This window comes from Lepidochelys kempii, chromosome 6 (assembly GCF_965140265.1).
Source record: "Lepidochelys kempii isolate rLepKem1 chromosome 6, rLepKem1.hap2, whole genome shotgun sequence".
Lineage (NCBI taxonomy): Eukaryota > Metazoa > Chordata > Testudines > Cheloniidae > Lepidochelys > Lepidochelys kempii.
In genome coordinates, this window is record NC_133261.1 from 45,883,416 (window position 1) to 45,902,094 (window position 18,679).

General features: G+C 40.7%; 1 protein-coding gene across 12 annotated transcripts in view; it reads right to left on the reverse strand.

Annotated features, from left to right (window-relative positions):
* The window catches only part of ANO3 (anoctamin 3), a 403,981-nt gene that overhangs the window by 23,719 nt on the left and 361,583 nt on the right, over positions 1-18,679 (reverse strand). For all 12 annotated transcript variants that reach the window (XM_073347809.1, XM_073347804.1, XM_073347803.1 and 9 more), the window contains 6 exons: positions 16,540-16,622; positions 14,952-15,092; positions 14,349-14,513; positions 8,141-8,177; positions 3,392-3,503; positions 1,861-1,918 (listed from right to left, as the gene is read on the reverse strand). In XM_073347809.1, coding sequence (XP_073203910.1) covers positions 1,861-1,918; positions 3,392-3,503; positions 8,141-8,177; positions 14,349-14,513; positions 14,952-15,092; positions 16,540-16,622 — 596 coding nt within the window. The remainder of the gene's footprint in view (positions 1-1,860; positions 1,919-3,391; positions 3,504-8,140; positions 8,178-14,348; positions 14,514-14,951; positions 15,093-16,539; positions 16,623-18,679) is intronic.

Sequence of the window (18,679 nt, forward strand, 5' to 3'; positions counted from 1 at the left end):
AATAGAATACCAATTGAAATGTATTAAATATTTTTGGATGTTTTTCTACATTTTCAAATAGATTGATTTCTATTACAACACAGAACACCAAATATACAGTGCTCATTTCATAGTATTTTTTAAAACAAATATTTGCACTGTAAAAATGATAAAAAGAAATAGTATTTTTCAATTCACCGCATACAAGTACTGTACTGCAATCTCTCTATCATGAAAGTGCAACTTATAAATGTAGATTTTTTTTTGTTACATAACTGCACTCAAAAACAAAACAATGTAAAATATGAAAGCCTACAAGTCCACTCAGTCCTACTTCTTATTGAGCCAATCGCTAAGACAAACTGTACTTGAATTAGGTGAATTGAAAAATATTATTTCTTTTACAGTGCAAATATCTGTAAGCAAAAATAAATATGAAGTGAGCACTGTACATTTTGTATTCTGTATTTAATTGAAACAAATATGTTTGAAAATGTAGAAAACATCCAAAATATTTAAATAAATGGTATTCTATTATTTAACAGTGCGATTAATCGCAATTAATTTTTTAAATTTTTTTAATCGCTTGACAGCCCTAGTATTAATGTATATTTTAAAAACACTTATATTTTAAAGTATTTCCCTGGTTTTTACATGTGCAGCCTGGATGAAGAGGAAATATTTAAATTTCTAGGGTGAAATCAACTGGAGTTTTGCCAGTGACTTCAATGTAGCCAGGCTTTCACCTCTGTACTTTAAAGATATTTCTAGGAAATATGGGCTATGGTGTGTATTTTTCTATGGTTTACTTAACAGTGGTTAAAATGAATTTTAATGCTTTTGAAAGGTAACACTGATGGACCTGTAGAATTAAACTACCCACAGAAGTAGTACAGCACGGGCAAAGGTAATGCCTATTGCTTCAGCTACCGTGCTGCCAATATAGCCAACCATGCAAGACGGGGACCTTTTTTTGAATGAGAATTTGGATAAATCTCCATGCCTATTGAATTTTTCTGCCATAAATTGCTGTAAACGGCAATGGCTGTGATATGGACACTTATCTTCTGGATGGTACCACCAACTCATTTCACACCAGCCAATAAACATGCAACAGAATGAAGCCATATTTGACCTCTAACAACCTAATCTGAATTCATACTATTGACTTGGAGCTGCAAGTCTCTGAATCTTAAACCTTTCAATTTATCCAAACTGTGTGTTTTACTTAGGTAATGAGCTATCAATCATAGCTAATAATTGATGTCAACTTTTTCAGACCTGGGTGTCTAAAGGTAGGCTCCTAAATCAATATATAGGAACCTAAATAGAAGAGGCCTAATTTTCAGAGATGCTGAGTAACCTCAGTCCCTCTCCCACCCCCCACACACAGTGAAATCAGGGGAAGTGGTGTGGTTTAGCATATTTATATGCCCAGGTTTGAAAAAGTTGATTTTAATTTTTAAAGTAGTACTCTCACATTAGGGCAAACTTAAGAACCTATCAACAATAATGGGCTGCACTTCTTTTGTGCCTTCCATCCAAGAATCTCAACGATCCTCAGAAATATTAATGAGTTAGGCCGCCTAACAGGCCTCTGAGATTGTGAATAGGAGACAGTAATACTACCCTAATAGGGGAACGGAAGCACAGAGAGGTGAGCCGCCAGTCCAAAGTTGTATAGCAAAACTGAGAGCTCAGAAGAAAAAACACATTTTCTGGTTCCCAATCCTCTGCGATGGAAAATAGATATGTCCTTCCTCACTGCAGTTTAATGGAAGAATAAATCTTACACATGACTATAGTTTATGTCTTTTGAATATTCCAGAGTTTCCTTTTTGCACAGAGATTTTACAAGAAAAAAAAAAAAGGATTGTTTACCTCTTCCAGTCTCCATCTATTAAAAAGTTTGTTGTATTTTCCTGGACGGCCTGCAAATCTGTGAAATGAAATTTTTGTGTCTTAATGGAAATTCCAGTAATATTTTGTATTACTAGAATTGTTGAATTTCATCCATTGACCAAACCTGTTAACTATAAACCGTTTAAATGATAAGTGGCTGAAGGCCATGTGCTAAAATATGAGATCTAAAGAGAGCCTTGACTATGGAGGGGAAGAGGTGTAGGAGTTATTTCAGAATCCAAACCGGTACAGACATCCACATTTTGCAGGTAGCCCCAAACTCTATAATGTGCAGAAACAAACCCCTGCATTCATACTCCCTGAACTTTGAGATGTTAGAAATTCAAGCCTCCCAATTCTGCACTGGCTCCAGGAAGGCAAACCATTATACCCATGCAGTCAATGAGGATCCACACAAGCACAGGGATTAGCTCATGCAGATCCAGCCTCCAGGATTGGGGCCTCAGATATGCAGTATGCATTTCAGGTCAATCTCTGTTACAAACAGATATTCATAATAAATCCTTCTCACAGTTCTAATAGCTCTATATGTAATTCCCTGCTCAGGCAAAATTCCAAATGACTTCAATGGAAATTTCACCTGAGAAAGAAATGAAGGACTGGAACTTCTGGATCTTACAGGACTCTGGATTTAGCAAGTCAGAAGAAGATAAAAGACATAAAATGGATGGCATAAAGAAGTGTCTAATATAATTAGCATGAATTGTAATATTGTCTGTAGCTTGTTTCAATATGTTTAGTAATTTATAGTTAAATAGAGTAATTCTATGATATTCTTAGCAAGAGGTTTTCTATTTTTTCCGTCTTTAACTGAACCATCATCATAAAACTTGGCAGTTCTAGTCAAAGAACTAAAATGTTTTGTAGACATAAATTAATTAGTATTTCCAACAATCTTGTAAGGTTGGCAAATATTATCAAACTTATTTAAAAAATGGTGAAAATGAAACAAGGTCAAGAGGCTTGCCCAAGCTTACACAGTGAATAAGCAACAGGTATAGAAATAGAATCCAGGAATCCTGGCTCCCAATCCTGCGATAACAGCGATTGCTAGTTATAGGATTTGTTTTCCAGGAAACATTACCAGTAGGAGACAGATGAGCAAAAAGGGATGGAGCTAGATTCAGCTTTTGAAATGTATCAGCATGTTCGATACAAATCTGTATTTAGGTATCTAAATAACTGGCCTGATTTTCAGAGGTTTTGAGCATCCCCAGTCCCTACTGATGTCAATGAGAACAGCAGGTGCTCAGCACCTCTGGGAAAAAAATCAGATTTTAAGATCTTAAAGATCCATGTTTGAAAGTTTTGGCTTTAGTTTATACTCAGTTCCACAAATGTTGCTGATTCTGACATCTATCTATCACATTAAAACATTTTCTTTACTGCAATTTAATACATTACCATAATGAAATATCTAGCACTAATAGTTCGGTGTTCATTTCCCTCCTATATTTAGAAAATAAAATCATGACCAAAAATAACTTACCTGCCAAGGAAAAAAGCAATATAAAAGATAGAGCTGTTTAAGTTGACAAACTGGAAGAGGAACATTTTCAAGGCAAAACTGTTTTCCCATTCAGATTCTGTTCTAGGATGCTCTAAAAGGAGTGACATAGTACACATTACACATTTACAAATGAAATGAAGTTGCAAGTGTCTTACAGAGTTCCAGGGTCAACATGCCTCCTAAAGAAGAAATGACAGGGCTCAAATTAATTTAACCCTTTAAGTAAAAGTTTCTTTTTTCCCCCTCAGTAAAGTGTGCAGTTAGAGGGCCACAAAACTCCTACCCCAGCTATGACCAGCTTGCTTCTATGCAGAAATCAAAAATGGTGTCCCTGAACTGTGCAACATCACAGAACTTTCAGGGAGAGTTCCATTCTCCGTTTTGATGGTTCTCTTTCTGAATTCAGTTTGAATCTTCAATTTTTTTAAACCTTTGAGAGGCCTTGATTCTTCTCTTAGTACATTTCCCAGACCAAGGAAGAGCTCTGTGTAGCTCAAAAATTTGTCTCCCTCGCCAACAGAAGTTGGTCCAATAAAAGATATTACCTTACCCATCATATCTCTTTGATTCTTCTCAGCCATTGTGCATGATAATGCTTAGCATCAGCAACTCAATACACAGTGGCATGGTAGACAAGCAGTGAAGTGATCAGAATTGGCAGCAACCTCTCCCTATCAGCTTCTCATAAACATTTTCATGCCTTATTCTGTGCTACTCCTTATGTATGGGAACATCTTCCCTCAATGTATCCACAGGGACACTACTTTCTCATCAAGACTCAACTCTGTCATGATGCCTCTAAGGTGTCAGGCATTTGACAACAGTCTGGGGGCAGATGGAATGGATTGGTCCTTTATATTTTTTAACTACAAATATAAATCTGCATACAAACACCTCAAAAGTTTTATTTAATTCCTCACTCCCACTCTTTGCAAGAAGATTTTAGGATTTTTAGGGCAGGAATTCTATCTTATTTAGAACTGGCTGTTAATTTTGAAATTTGCAATTTTGACATTTTTCATGAAAATTTCAAATTGCTTTTGAAAAATTAATTATGCTGTATAATTATTAATTATACAGTATGCAGGTAAGCGATTCAAAACCACCTGAGTGATTTAGAGTCTAAGTCACATAACTCACCATGAAATCAATAAATGCACTTTGGAGCATTTAAAATATATGTAGTCATGTTGTTTCAGTGAAAAAACAACTGCATTTTTTTCTTTGAGTTCTTTAATAAAAACGAACAAACAGAAGTAATTAACCAAGATAGGGTGGGTGCATTTTTCAAACACTGGATGAGATACTCAATCCTCTAAAGTTTATATGGTTGCTTAGAGTCAAAATAAACAAACACATTATAAGGCTGTGGTTTGCCTTTCATTGGAAGATCGCAGCCTGTTGACAACCAGTTATTGTTTTTTTCTTCCTTTCCTTTTATTATTGTAATGAGGGCTTGGCTACACTTGCAGATGTAGAGTGCTGGGGTTAAACCAGCCCTCGGAGACAGCAGCAGGGAAAGCACTGCAGTGTGTTTACACTGTCAGCTGCAAGCACAGTGGCATGGCAATATTAGCACCTCTTGCAACGCCACAGAGAGCAGTGCATTGTGGTAGCTATCCCAGTGTGCAAGTGGCTGCTGCGTGCTTTTCAAATGGGGGGTGGGAGTGGAGTGTGACAGGGAGTGTGTTGTGTGTATGTGGGGGGAGAGACAGTGTGTTTTGGGGGGCAGAGAATGTGTCAGCATGCTGTCTTGTAAGTTCAGACAGCAGCAGGGAGAAACCCCGACATCAGCACCTCCGTCCCCTGCCTCGCTCTCACACACGCAGGCCTCCGCAGCATCAGCATTCCACAGTAATGGTTTGCTTTGTCCCGGGGCAGATGAGCATGCCGGCTGTCAGAAATGGAGCTTTGAAGGGGGATATCTGCATGCCAGCAGCAGAGTTCAAAACAATGACCAGAGTGGCCACTTGACGTCAGGGGATTATGGGACATTTCCGGAGGCCAATCACAGCGCAGTAATGCAACATGTCATCCACACTGACACCCCACGCTCCAGCCAGGGCACAGCAAGCTCTACGCTTCTTGTAGAGGTGGATTACCAGGAATGCTCCAGCTGCAGAGTCCAGGTGCTCTAAGTGCCTTGCCAGTGTAGACACCTCAGGAGTTAGGGCGCCCAGGGCTGATTTTGTGCTCTCTAACTTGCAAGTGTAGCCAAGCCCTGAGTTCAGGAAGTATCTAGGAACACTAGGGCAATAAAAAGTCATTCTACTGTAGGTGAAAAGTAGCCAGCTGTGTTCTGGTCCAAGTCAGAAAACGCTGAAGTGAATTTAAATGTGCTTTTTAAAATTTTAGTAAATTTTAGTTTTATTTTAGTTCTGTTTTAATTGGAGTTAAGAATGAGTGAACACTTTCCTATCTGTTTGTCTATAGGCAGACCTTGCACTGAACACCAGAATTTGTCTTGAGAAATGATGTCAATTCTAAAAACTGGTGCTGGATTACTTCGGCAGGGTTAATGGTGTCTGTCAGAAAGCTTATGCTCAAATAAATTGGATAGTCTCTAAGGTGCCACTAGTACTCCTTTTCTTTTTGTGTCATCCAGTTGTGTGGCATATTTGTTAGAAGGGCTGTCATTGGGTAATCCTGCTGCCTGATGCAAGACCTCAGACTGACTGGTGTTTAGTTTAGGCCCATTTAGGTTTTAAGTTAGGGCAGGGCCATTTGGACTTTGGAGAATTGTGTGTGTGTGTGTGTTCCAAAAAGTGCAGAGGCCAGTGATGGACTGAGGCTAGTTGTTTTTCAACTGCAGCCACAAATGACCTATTGCTCTTAGGAATTACTTTGTGAAGTTCTGTTCAGTTAAGTTGCAGTGTTTTGGCTAGTTCCATATATATATATAAATGGTCTGTCCTCACTAGTTCTTGCCTTCAGCATTCTTGTGACTGACCTGGACACTTTCCTCAATAATAAGCACTTTTCCAAAGTCTATTAGGTATAGAAACAAAACGTACATCATCATGACCTACTTCTGCAGGACCAGAAGCCATATTATGAAAGGGATAACTGACACACTATTACACCAGATGTCAAAAGAACTTTTCATGTATAATAGGAAAAACAGCTCTAGCGAATCTAAGCTCTGCTCTCTCTCATTCCCCTGTGGTATTCAACAAAGTGCTGTGATAGAAACAGTTCGATCAGTAAGGGTAAAATCTGAGTTTAACTAGGCACAAGATTATATAAAATAACTTGGATGAGCCCAGTGACTGTCAAACTTTTGTGGGTGCTTCCAAACCCCTAGTCACTTATCCATTAATAGGTGAAGTGGAGTTTCATGTTAAGCACTACTAGTAAATGTAGGGCATCAAGCGCCTGAGTTACAACTTTTTTGTAGTCTTCTCTGTGTGGAGAATTACCATGTCTTTAGTATTGTACATGTACATATCCCACAGCCTCCTGTTACATTGAAAGACTGACTTCTTTGTGTGAATTACAGCACAATCAACTATATCATTAAATTGGACACATCAGATGAAATGTTAAGGATAAAATACATTGACACAGCACCAGATTGGAAATTAAAAAAGTAGCCTCCCTGATCACAACTTTTTTGACTGAATGGTGATTGCAAGTTTTATTATTAATTTCTTTTTAAAGAGTCAAAATTACAGCTGGTCGAAAATTTGATGGAAAGATTTGCCAGTGGAAAATGGCATTTTGCTGAAACCAAACAACTTTCAGTGGGAATGTGTTAATTTTGACATTTAGTTTTAAAATTTTTATATAGCATTTTGATAAGGTCAAAACATTTCTTTTACACGTTTTTGGATGGAATATTTTGCTTTGTTTGTAACTTTATTTTACATTATATTTTTTAAAACCACTAAGAAGTTGAAATTGAAACATTTCAATTAACCCTAAATGATTTTTTTGAAAATTTAAACTCATGGGAAATTTTGAAATTTTTTGTTGTATCCCAATTCGGAATGAAAACAAATGTCAAAACCAGGAAATTGTTCATGAAATGTAAATCCCAGGCCTCACATAGCACTAGTCAGAATATTTGTCTGGAAAAGGGAGAGGAGTTTTTTCCTCACTAACTGAGACCAATGGATGTAGCATGATCCTAACCTGATACATCTCCCCTTTCTACCAGCGGGACAGGTAAAAAAACACAACACTATTTTTTTCAGGCTTCCAACTTTGCCTGCTAGCATTTGAAAACTAAAAAGAATTGATCCTGGGGCACAAAATCTGATACAGCAGGATGAAATCAAAAGTTATCTGTATTTAGGTGAAGGAACAATTTAGGTGTTAATCGTCTAATCTGATCCACACAGGGGTGACACCTGAGCCCGTGGACAGCTCCACTGAATTCATTCCATATGGACGTTAGCTGTCCCCCTGTACTAAGCAGACTGCAGGATGAGGACTTCTAGAAATGGTCCACAGTTGCATAGTTCATCTGTGATCCAAACTTCTCTAAAGTCTGTGGGGGAGAGTGGGGGCATCTCTTGATCTAGGGATTTGGTCATCTCTAGGGGCCATTGACCAGTTTTCTCCCCTCTCCCATCCCCCCACCCATATGCTAGGTAATAGTTTTCACTGCCATTGGTAGGCAGTTCATAGTTTGGGAAAGGGCACCACATTACTATGCATGTTAAAAATGGTTTTGACGATTTGATATTGAAATACAAAGTTATACAGTATAACTGATGCACCTACCTAAATCTGTTAGGAGATAGGCAACTTTTTCATATACCTGAAGTAAAAATAAGAAACAGCATAAATTATTGCAAAGATTTTATATTGTTAAAATATCAGGATATCTATTAAATAATGAATAAAAGTAAGCACTTGAAGGAAACAAGTATTTAACTGTCCTACAACATCAAGATAACCGGGATGAGGGCAAGAAGCCACAGGAGTCTTAATTATTTGCAATGAAAAAATTATTCATCTATTTTAGTCCCTCTTTTCCCTCTAGGCTAATTATCCACAAACACAATTAGATTTTTATGTTCATAGCTTGAATTTATCTATATAATGATTTATAGAAATATATTTCAGTCCACAGAATGATCAAACTATTTGCAATTTATCATTTGCTATTTATCCTGTGTGACTGGTCACTTAAGCTACAGATGGTATTGATCTATTTTCTGACTATATGTATCTACAAAGATTTTGAGATGGCTGGAGGAATACTTTTCATGCAAATACATATTCACAAAAATATTAATATATAAACAGATATCTGCATGAGCATTCATTGGTTTTTCCCTTACTGTTAGGAATAGTAAGGAGTTTGCCTGGGATCTGTGCTGGTGAGTATCTGGGTATCTGAGTGTGTGTTTGGTGAGAGGATCGGAGTGTTTGTAGTGAGGGCAGCTTGAAAGTTTGAGTGAGTGCTTGATTGGTTGGCTGAAAAGGGCGGGAGTTGGGAGTGTTTGTTTCAGGTGAGCGTGGCTGTTTAAAAAAAGTCAGCACTCCGCGAACCAGCTGAGCGGCAGGGAACCAGCTGAGCTGCGGGGGGCAGAAGAGCAGCAAACAGCAGGAGTTTGCCTGGGAGTTCGCCTGGAGTGAGCCCACTGAGGCTTACACCCTAACGACTTCTCTGAGTAATTACTGCATCTCCTGAGGAAGCTCATAGTAGGAAGATAAGATGGATGCGGAGTGTTCAACTCTTGTGACCTGCACTGGATGTGCCATGTTTGTCTTTCTTCCAGAGGACAGAAGCGACTTTGTCTGTACAAAGTGCAAGCTGGTCTCCATATTGGAAGAGAAGGTTCAAGGTCTGGAGCAACAGGTATCGACCCTGCGTTGCATAGGAGAAACTGAAGATTTCCTGGACAGACGTCAGGATATGCTTCTACAGGCACAAGGTTCTGAAGATTCAGAGCAGGCTGCGCAGTGTGGACAGGAGGACGGTGAAGAAATCTGGCAACATGTGACCTCCAGAAGAAGAAGGGGGAACATCCATGTACCAGCAATGTGGACCCAGGTAAGTAACCGTTTTCATGTTCTCTCCACAGGTACCATTGTGGGGAGTGGCCCAGATGATACGTCTGAGGGAAAGGAGCAGAAGGAGACTCCACCAGTTGAAAGGCATGAGATGCACTGTCTTAAGGTTGGGAGTTCCATGACCACCACTCCCAAGAGAAGGAGGCGGGTGGTGGTGGTCGGGGTCTCTCTCCTCAGGGGGACTGAGTCATCTATCTGCCGCCCTGACCGGGAAAACAAAGAAGTCTGCTGCTTGCCAGGGGCTAAGATTCGCGATGTGACGGAGAGTCTGCCGAGACTCATCAAGCCCTCGGACCGCTACCCCTTCCTGCTTTTCCACGTGGGCAACAATGATACTGCCAAGAATGACCTTGAGCGGATCACTGCAGACTACATGGCTCTGGGAAGGAGGATAAAGGAGTATGAGGTGCAAGTGATGTTCTCATCCATCCTCCCCATGGAAGGAAAAGGCCGGGGTAGAGACTGTCGAATCGTGGAAGTCAATGAATGGCTACGCAGGTGGTGTCAGAGAGAAGGCTTTGAATTCTTTGACCATGGGATGGTGTTCCAAGAAGGAGGAGTGCTAGGCAGAGACGGGCTCCACTTAACGAAGAGAGGGAAGAACATCTTCGCGAGCAGGCTGGCTAACCTAGTGAGGAGGGCTTTAAACTAGGTTCACCGGGGGAAGGAGACCAAAGCCCTGAGGTAAGTGGGGAAGTGGGATACCGGGAGGAAGCACGAGCAGGAGCATGTGAGAGGGAAGGGCTCCTGCCCCATACTGAGAACAAGGGGCGATCAGCGGGTTATCTCAAGTGCCTATATACAAATGCACAAAGCCTGGGAAACAAGCAGGGAGAACTGGAGGTCCTGGCAAAGTCAGGGAATTATGATGTGATTGGAATAACGGAGACTTGGTGGGATAACTCGCATGACTGGAGTTCTGTCTTGGATGGGTATAAACTGTTCAGGAAGGACAGGGAGGCCAGAAAAGGTGGGGGAGTTGCACTGTATGTGAGGGAGCAGTATGACTGCTCAGAGCTCAAGTATGAAACTGCAGAAAAACCTGAGAGTCTCTGGATTAAGTTTAGAAGCCTGAGCAGCAAGGGAGATGTCGTGGTGGGAGTCTGCTATAGACCACCGGACCAGGGGGATGAGGTGGACGAGGCTTTCTTCCAGCAAGTCGCAGAAGCTACTAGATCACATGCCCTGGTTCTCATGGGCGACTTCAATCATCCTGATATCTGCTGGGAGAGCAATACGGCGGTGCACAGACAATCCAGGAAGTTTTTGGAAACTGTAGGGGACAATTTCCTGGTGCAAGTGCTGGAGGAACCAACTAGGGGTGGAGATCTTCTTGACCTGCTGCTCACAAACCAGGAAGAATTAGTAGGGGAAGCAAAAGTGGATGGGAACCTGGGAGGCAGTGACCATGAGGTGGTCGAGTTCAGGATCCTGACACAAGGAAGAAAGGAAAGCAGCAGAATACGGACCCTGGACTTCAGAAAAGCAGACTTTGACTCCCACAGGGAACTGATGGGCAAGATCCCCTGGGAGAATAACATGAGGGGGGAAGGAGTCCAGGAGAGCTGGCTGTTTTTTAAAGAATCCTTATTGAGGTTACAGGGACAAACCATCCCGATGTGTAGAAAGAATAGTAAATATGGCAGGCGACCAGCTTGGCTTAACAGTGAAATCCTTGCTGATCTTAAACACAAAAAAGAGGCTTACAAGAAGTGGAAGATTGGACAAATGACCAGGGATGAGTATATAAATATTGCTCGGGCATGTAGGAATGGAATCAGGAAGGCTAAATCACACCTGGAGTTGCAGCTAGCGAGGGATGTTAAGAGTAACAAGAAGGGTTACTTTAGGTATGTTGGCAATAAGAACAAAGCCAAGGAAAGTGTGGGCCCCTTACTAAATGAGGGAGGCAACCTAGTGACAGAGGATGTGGAAAAAGCTATTGTACTCAATGTTTTTTTTGCCTCTGTCTTCACGAACAAGATCAGCTCCCAGACTACTGCACTGGGCAGCACAGCATGGGGAGGAGGTGGCCAGCCCTCTGTGAAGGAAAAAGTGGTTCGGGACTGTTTAGAAAAACTGGACGTGCACAAGTCCATGGGGCCAGATGCGTTGCATCCGAGAGTGCTAAAGGACTTGGCGGATGTGATTGCAGAGCCATTGGCCATTATCTTTGAAAACTCATGGCGATCGGGGGAAGTCCCGGAAGATTGGAAAAAGGCTAATGTAGTGCCCATCTTTAAAAAAGGGAAGAAGGAGGATCTTGGGAACTACAGGCCGGTCAGCCTCTCCTCAGTCCCTGGAAAAATCATGGAGCATGTCCTCAAGGAATCAATTCTGAAGCACTTAGAGGAGAGGAAAGTGATCAGGAACAGTCAGCATGGATTCACCAAGGGAAAGTCATGCCTGACTAATCTAATTGCCTTCTATGATGAGATAACTGGTTCTGTGGATGAAGGGAAAGCAGTGGACGTGTTATTCCTCGACTTTAGCAAAGCTTTTGACACAGTCTCCCACAGTATTCTTGTCAGCAAGTTAAAGAAGTATGGGCTGGATGGATGCACTACAAGGTGGGTAGAAAGTTGGCTAAATTGTTGGGCTCAACGGGTAGTGATCAATAGCTCCATGTCTAGTTGGCAGCCGGTATCTAGCGGAGTGCCCCAAGGGTTGGTCCTGGGGCCGGTTTTGTTCAATATCTTCATAAATGATCTGGAGGATGGTGTGGATTGCACCCTCAGCAAGTTTGCGGATGACACTAAACTGGGAGGAGTGGTAGATACGCTGGAGGGTAGGGATAGGATACAGAGGGACCTAGACAAATTGGAGGATTGGGCCAAAAGAAATCTGATGAGGTTCAACAAGGACAAGTGCAGAGTCTTGCACTTAGGATGGAAGAATCCAATGCACCGCTACAGACTAGGGACCGAATGGCTAGGCAGCAGTTCTGCAGAGAAGGACCTAGGGGTGACAGTGGATGAGAAGCTGGATAGGAGTCAACAGTGTGCCCTTGTTGCCAAGAAGGCCAATGGCATTTTGGGGTGTATAAGTAGGGCATTGCCAGCAGATGGAGGGACGTGATCATTCCCCTCTATTCGACATTGGTGAGGCCTCATCTGGAGTACTGTGTCCAGTTTTGGGCCCCACACTACAAGAAGGATGTGGAGAAATTGGAGAGAGTCCAGCGAAGGGCAACAAAAATGATTAGGGGACTGGAACACATGAGTTATGAGGAGAGGCTGAGGGAACTGGGATTGTTTAGTCTACGGAAGAGAAGAATGAGGGGGGATTTGATAGCCGCTTTTAACTACCTGAAAGGTGGCTCCAAAGAGGATGGATGTAGAATATTCTCAGTGATAGCAGATGACAGAACAAGGAGTAATGGTCTCAAATTGCAGTGGGGGAGGTTTAGGTTGGATATTAGGAAAAAACTTTTTCACTAGGAGGGTGGTGAAACACTGGAATGCGTTACTTAGGGAGGTGGTGGAATCCCCTTCCTTAGAAGTTTTTAAGGTCAGGCTTGACAAAGCCCTGGCCGGGATGATTTAGTTGGGATTGGTCCTGGTCTGGGCAAGGGGTTGGACTAGATGGCCTCCAGAGGTCCCTTCCAACTGTGTTATTCTATGATTCTAATAAGTGGATGTGACTGGTCTGAAAGTAGAGAGAAACCACAGATTTATTACACTAGGATTTCCCTTTGCATTCATTTGTACAAGGAGTCATTTAGTTAGCATTTGCCTTACTTGTTTATTTGATAGTACAGTCATGATCCCCACCCATTCTTCTCAAACGAACTTCAGCCCTAATGCATAACTGAGATTGTAAAAGCACAAATGTTTTCAGGAGTGTCTCCATGTTTTCAATTGCTTTTGTTTTGCTTGTATGTACTTTTCATGACCAGGAAATACGATAATTAGTAATCTCAAAAAGTTTGGAGAGACTGCTTTTAAGAATGCTACTTACTTAGTAGATAACAGAAGAAGTTACAATGCTACATAATTCCTAATCTTTACCTATTTACACTTCTAATATCATAGTAGAGAAATTATGAATGCCATCAGTAGTGACAGAGAACATTTTATACCAATATAAAATCTGCTAATACAGTAGACATTTTAAACCGAATAACGTATATTTTAGTAGAGAAAAGCTAAACTAACACCATATTCTGCAATGCCTCTAAGATTTTAAAATGTTGATAACAAAGCTGAGTTGAAAAGTAGAAATGGGAGAATCTAGATTTCATTATTAAGAACCCTTTTACATTTGGGAGAGGATCTAGAAATCTCAGTCAGGAAGACTGAATAGATTTATTTCTTCTGCTTTGTAAAAATCACTGAAAAAAATTGTGAAGTGTTTTGTGAAACATCTGGAGGTTTTTGGAACACTTTACACTTATTGTGAAGTCCTACATTTGTAGATGCTTTTCCTCCCTCACACTTCCTCTACTGATTGCGACATTGATATCACAATTCCAAATTGGATAGCAGTGGATTTTGCTAATGTAAAAATGGTGTTCTGTGCCACTGAGACTTAGTGGTATGGTGAAATATTTGTAATGAGGAATTGCACAGGCAGCTCAAAAACCATTGAAACAACAGCATGCTGTTGAATAAAAGCAATTGCAGCACAATCTCTGGATATTATTGTAATACAAATAAACAACCTGCAGACATTTTTATATATAAATTAATAAAATACGTGCTTCGAAAGGCAAGAATGTGTTACACAATCAGCTATTTGTAACAAAACTGTTACAGTACTAAAATGTGCACAGAGTTCATAAAGTGTTTCTGTTTCACTCTATTACCAAAGTTACCTGAGTTACAACTGTACAGTAACTCATTTTTTTAAAAAATGCAATGTATCACTTGAAATCCTTATCCCTCTTTTTAAAAGTTTTAAAACTTACAACATTAAGTGACATGATGATCATGAAATTGATACAGACTCCAGTGCCAGATGTTGCAAACTGCCAGTACTTTTTGATAAAATACCATTGGAAGGATGCAAATTGTTCCATAGCTACCAGGCGATAGACCACAACTGCGAACACTGCAGTGAGTACCAAAGAAATCTGCAGGGAAATAAATGCATGTGTAATTAGATGAATAAAATACCTATTCAAATAAACAGCTGAAATAAAGATCAATAGATTATTGAGTGCTTTTAAAAAGGAGAGAGCCCAATTTGTTTCATGGAGCGGTCTTAGATTAAAGACAAAATACTAGACTACTGAAACAAAATTCTCTGTTACTATATAAAGACAAATGCCTACTATATTATATTTTTGCAAATTTCTAAAGGTGCAACCTCCCCCCCACACACACACCCAAGAACCACAAGCCACCACCAACCCATCGAACATTGACAAGCGTTGTGCCTAATCTGATCTCACTTACACATGTTACACCACTCTAACTCCATTAACTTTAGTGGAAGCACTCCTGATTTACGTTGGTGTGATATCAAAATAAGGCCTAGAGTGGCCTTCCAATATCATTAGAAACTTTACCATGAAGAATATTCCTGAGACAGACACCATCAGTCGACTAAGTTTATCAGGGAAGGGTTGAAAAGGTTCAGGTTTTCCTGTGATGGGATTTACTCGTTCCACTTGGGAGTATTTCGCTTCAAACTGGGGACGCAGCTCTTCCTGCAATGACATAGATTTGCTTCAATGTAAGTAGCAAAGCATCAGTATAAACATTCTATAATGATAATGACTGGCAGTTGCATAGCTCCCTTCCTCCCAAAGTGCTTCACATATTTTTAAAGTAAATATCCAAATAACTGCCCTTGAAAGAGGCTGAATTGGAGAGCCTTTGAGACACGTCATTACATTCACACAGAGATCAGGAGCAGCACAAATCATGGCGGTAAAAGTCTTCCCTCACTCACCAGCCAAGGTGCTAGAAGAATCACTTCCAGGGGTGAAAGGGAGTTGGGTTGCCATGTTGATTCAATCACTGGTTTCTCTGCTGAGATTGCTAAGAAAACTGTGGTGGTGGTGATTTTTGTGGTGTGGAAAACGTTCATTAGGAACTAGACTAACATCATTAACTCATCTCCAAGAGGCTCCAGAAGAGCCATGAAGCGATAATGACTCTGGGTCTCAATTAACCTGGACCAAATTTCAATCATTATCCTAGAGGTGAGTGGCCTTAAATTCCATTACAGCAATGTTCACTTGTGACTTACAGAGCAAATTTCATGAGATGTGCAAAGGGATAGAACTATTTGCTATTTGTTGGTGCCCACGGCAGACTGAAATAGGCTGAGCTGGCCCTTTAAAAGTGGTTCAAGGTCTAGGCTCTGGCACTTTTCTAGAATGGCTTGATTCTGGGCTGAATCAGAAATTTGTGGTGCAAAGGGATCATAGGAGTTGAAGGCTGATTAGCAATATATGCAGGGAAAGGGATCAGGTCCTTGCTGTGTTTGGCTTTCTAGCTCCAAATAGCATACTCTTCCCTAGCCCTTTGCTAGCACTGAGGTGGGCTCTTTGTCTGGAGGGACCCAATAGCAAGTTGCATTCTCTTTAGGCAGAGTCCCACACAACACCTCTTGCTTACTCCCTGGTCTCCCCTTTGTGGGGAGAAGGGAGCTCTTTTTATCCATGACCTAATTCCCAGAATACTTTGCTTCACATTCAACAGCTTCCATAGTCCCTCAGGACTACAAGTCCCAGAAATCCCTTAGCTTTAAGCTACACTGGGATAGGGCCACAGCTGGCCCCTAAATCCCTCTTAAAGGGCCTGCTTACTCCAGACAGATATTCCTGGCTGCCCCCATCACACTTTGCTAAATATGGGCACTTAGATTTTTTTTTTATTCACATACCCTGCTTAAACAAAAGGAGTAACATTGCCCTTCCGAAAGAAAGAAAGAAAGAAAGAAAGAAAGAAAGAAAGAAAGAAACTTTGCCAAGAGGAGAGTAGTATTTGAATTTGGATGCACCTCTACTTGCAAGATACATTATTGATCTATTGCACCAGTGTTATATAGCAAATTCAATTCTCCTAGCAAAGCACAAAGCATTACTACTTACACTGTCATTGTGTTGATTATAAGATCATCATTAGATTGCTTATTTGCGATCTTACCTCTTCATCCTCCCAGTCTATGAGATCCCAGTCATAGGTGAGCACAGCTCTCCGCCTTTTCCAAAACTCTAGAAACACTGTAGCTGTGGAAACCATTAATTATACTTTTTATTATTTTTCACAATTAATACATGGGTTTAAAAAACAGAGGCATGATCATTTTCCATGTTCTAGTTGGTTATCACCTATGGACTCTGAAAATAACTAATTCCAGAGTAAATTAACTGATATTAGAGTAGAGCAGTAATTTGCAACTATCTCAGTAAGAATTTTTCCCCCCACCACCTGTTATCTCTATACAGGAAAGAGTTGCCTAACCACATGTGACACAATCACTGCATTTAGTTCATTATTTTGGTTAGAATTTTAATCAGACTCCAATTTTATAATTTTTAATAAATAAATCTTTTTTTTAAAAGAATAAACACACATACAAAAATGCTGGTTAGGTGGACTACATTTAGAAATAGAGCTGGATTCTGATCTTCCTGAAACTGGTGTGAGTCAAGAGTAGCTTGACTCTTGCCTTCTTATGCCAGTGTAATTCCATTGACTTAAACAGATTACTTTAACATTTACTTCTGATTTGCAGTGGTGTATGTGAGATCAGACTCAGACCTATAATGCTCTTACAGTGATCTAGTATATGCTGGTTTCAGAGTAACAGCCGTGTTAGTCTGTCTTCGCAAAAAGAAAAGGAGGACTGGTGGCACCTTAGAGACTAACCAATTTATTTGAGCATAAGCTTTCGTGAGCTACAGCTCAATTCATGCATCCGATGAAGTGAGCTGTAGCTCACGAAAGCTGATGCTCCAATAAATTGGTTCGTCTCTAAGGTGCCACCAGTCCTCCTTTTCTTTTGGCTAGTATATGCTGGTAGTCTTTATCAACACTGTTACGGTACGCTACAGCAGTTCTGTACAACAGTGCAGTGTGCTGTAGTGTCTGCAGAGCACTGACTGGGCCCATTGCTAGAGACTATAATAGCATTTTTAAAAATCATTGGCAGAATTATAAAGGTATGCAAGAGCCACAGGTTGCAGATATAAGGAGCCAAAATTATATCCTCTTGAGATACAGTGTAATGTTATTTTAAATATATTAGTTGATCCCTAGTATTATTTATGCAGAAAATATTATTTTATATTGCCATATACAAAAGAGACCCCATCTAAGTTACAGAAGGGGAGATGGTCCACAAGAACCATTACCCCATTCATACCATGAAAGGGCTTGTCAGTATTGCAATTCCATGCTACAGAGAATGTAAGGAGTGATTTCTCCACGTGCCCAAGGGAAATGGGACCAGTGCACAAGAAAAACAGGCTGAACTCCATAAGACAGGCACCCATGCACAGCCTTGGGTGGCTTCCCCAGAATTCCCTTCGGAGCAGTATCACCCTGCATTGTTTCAACATGTGGCTATGCCTAAAAAGCACAAAAAAGGCTTGGGTTTATTCAGTGCCACTGTTTTCAGAACAAATATTGTTAGGCACCTAAATCCATATTTAGCCACCAAAGTAAGTGGCCTAATTTTCAGAGTACAGTATTGAACCACACTTATGTTTTGCCTTTCCCCTGGTTTCTGCCTTATAAATAAGAAAAGCACTTTTATATCGTTGCCCCCTTTCCAGAATTTATTGCTGCCCACCGTACACATAGAGTCGCACCAGCCTTCAGGGATTTTTTTGCCATGCCATATTGCTGTAACCACTGTGCTCATCCATTTTATGTCTCTCTGGCCCAAGATTTTTACCACATCTGTCATTCTCGCACTTGTAGTCCAGAGGGACAATGGTAAGGAAACAACAGATTCAGGGCCAACAGGTGTTCGAGATGAGATGTCTGCGTGCAATCAAAAGAGTGCATAAAGAGAGAGATTTTAAAATGAAGCATTAGGATGGAAATCGAAGTGTGATGTGGCTGACAAAATCTAGGAAATGCAACTTTGCTGGTTCAGTCACATACAGAGCATGAATGAAAAGGACCTGGTGAGGATAGCATGATAGGAGTGGGCGGTAGGAAAGAGAGCCCAAGAAAAGTCAAGGAAGCGATGGATGGATTGCATCAAAGGAGAGGGAAAGCAGGTGGACCTTATTGCTTCCTCAGCCAGAAGATGATGGTGGATGCTTGCATGACA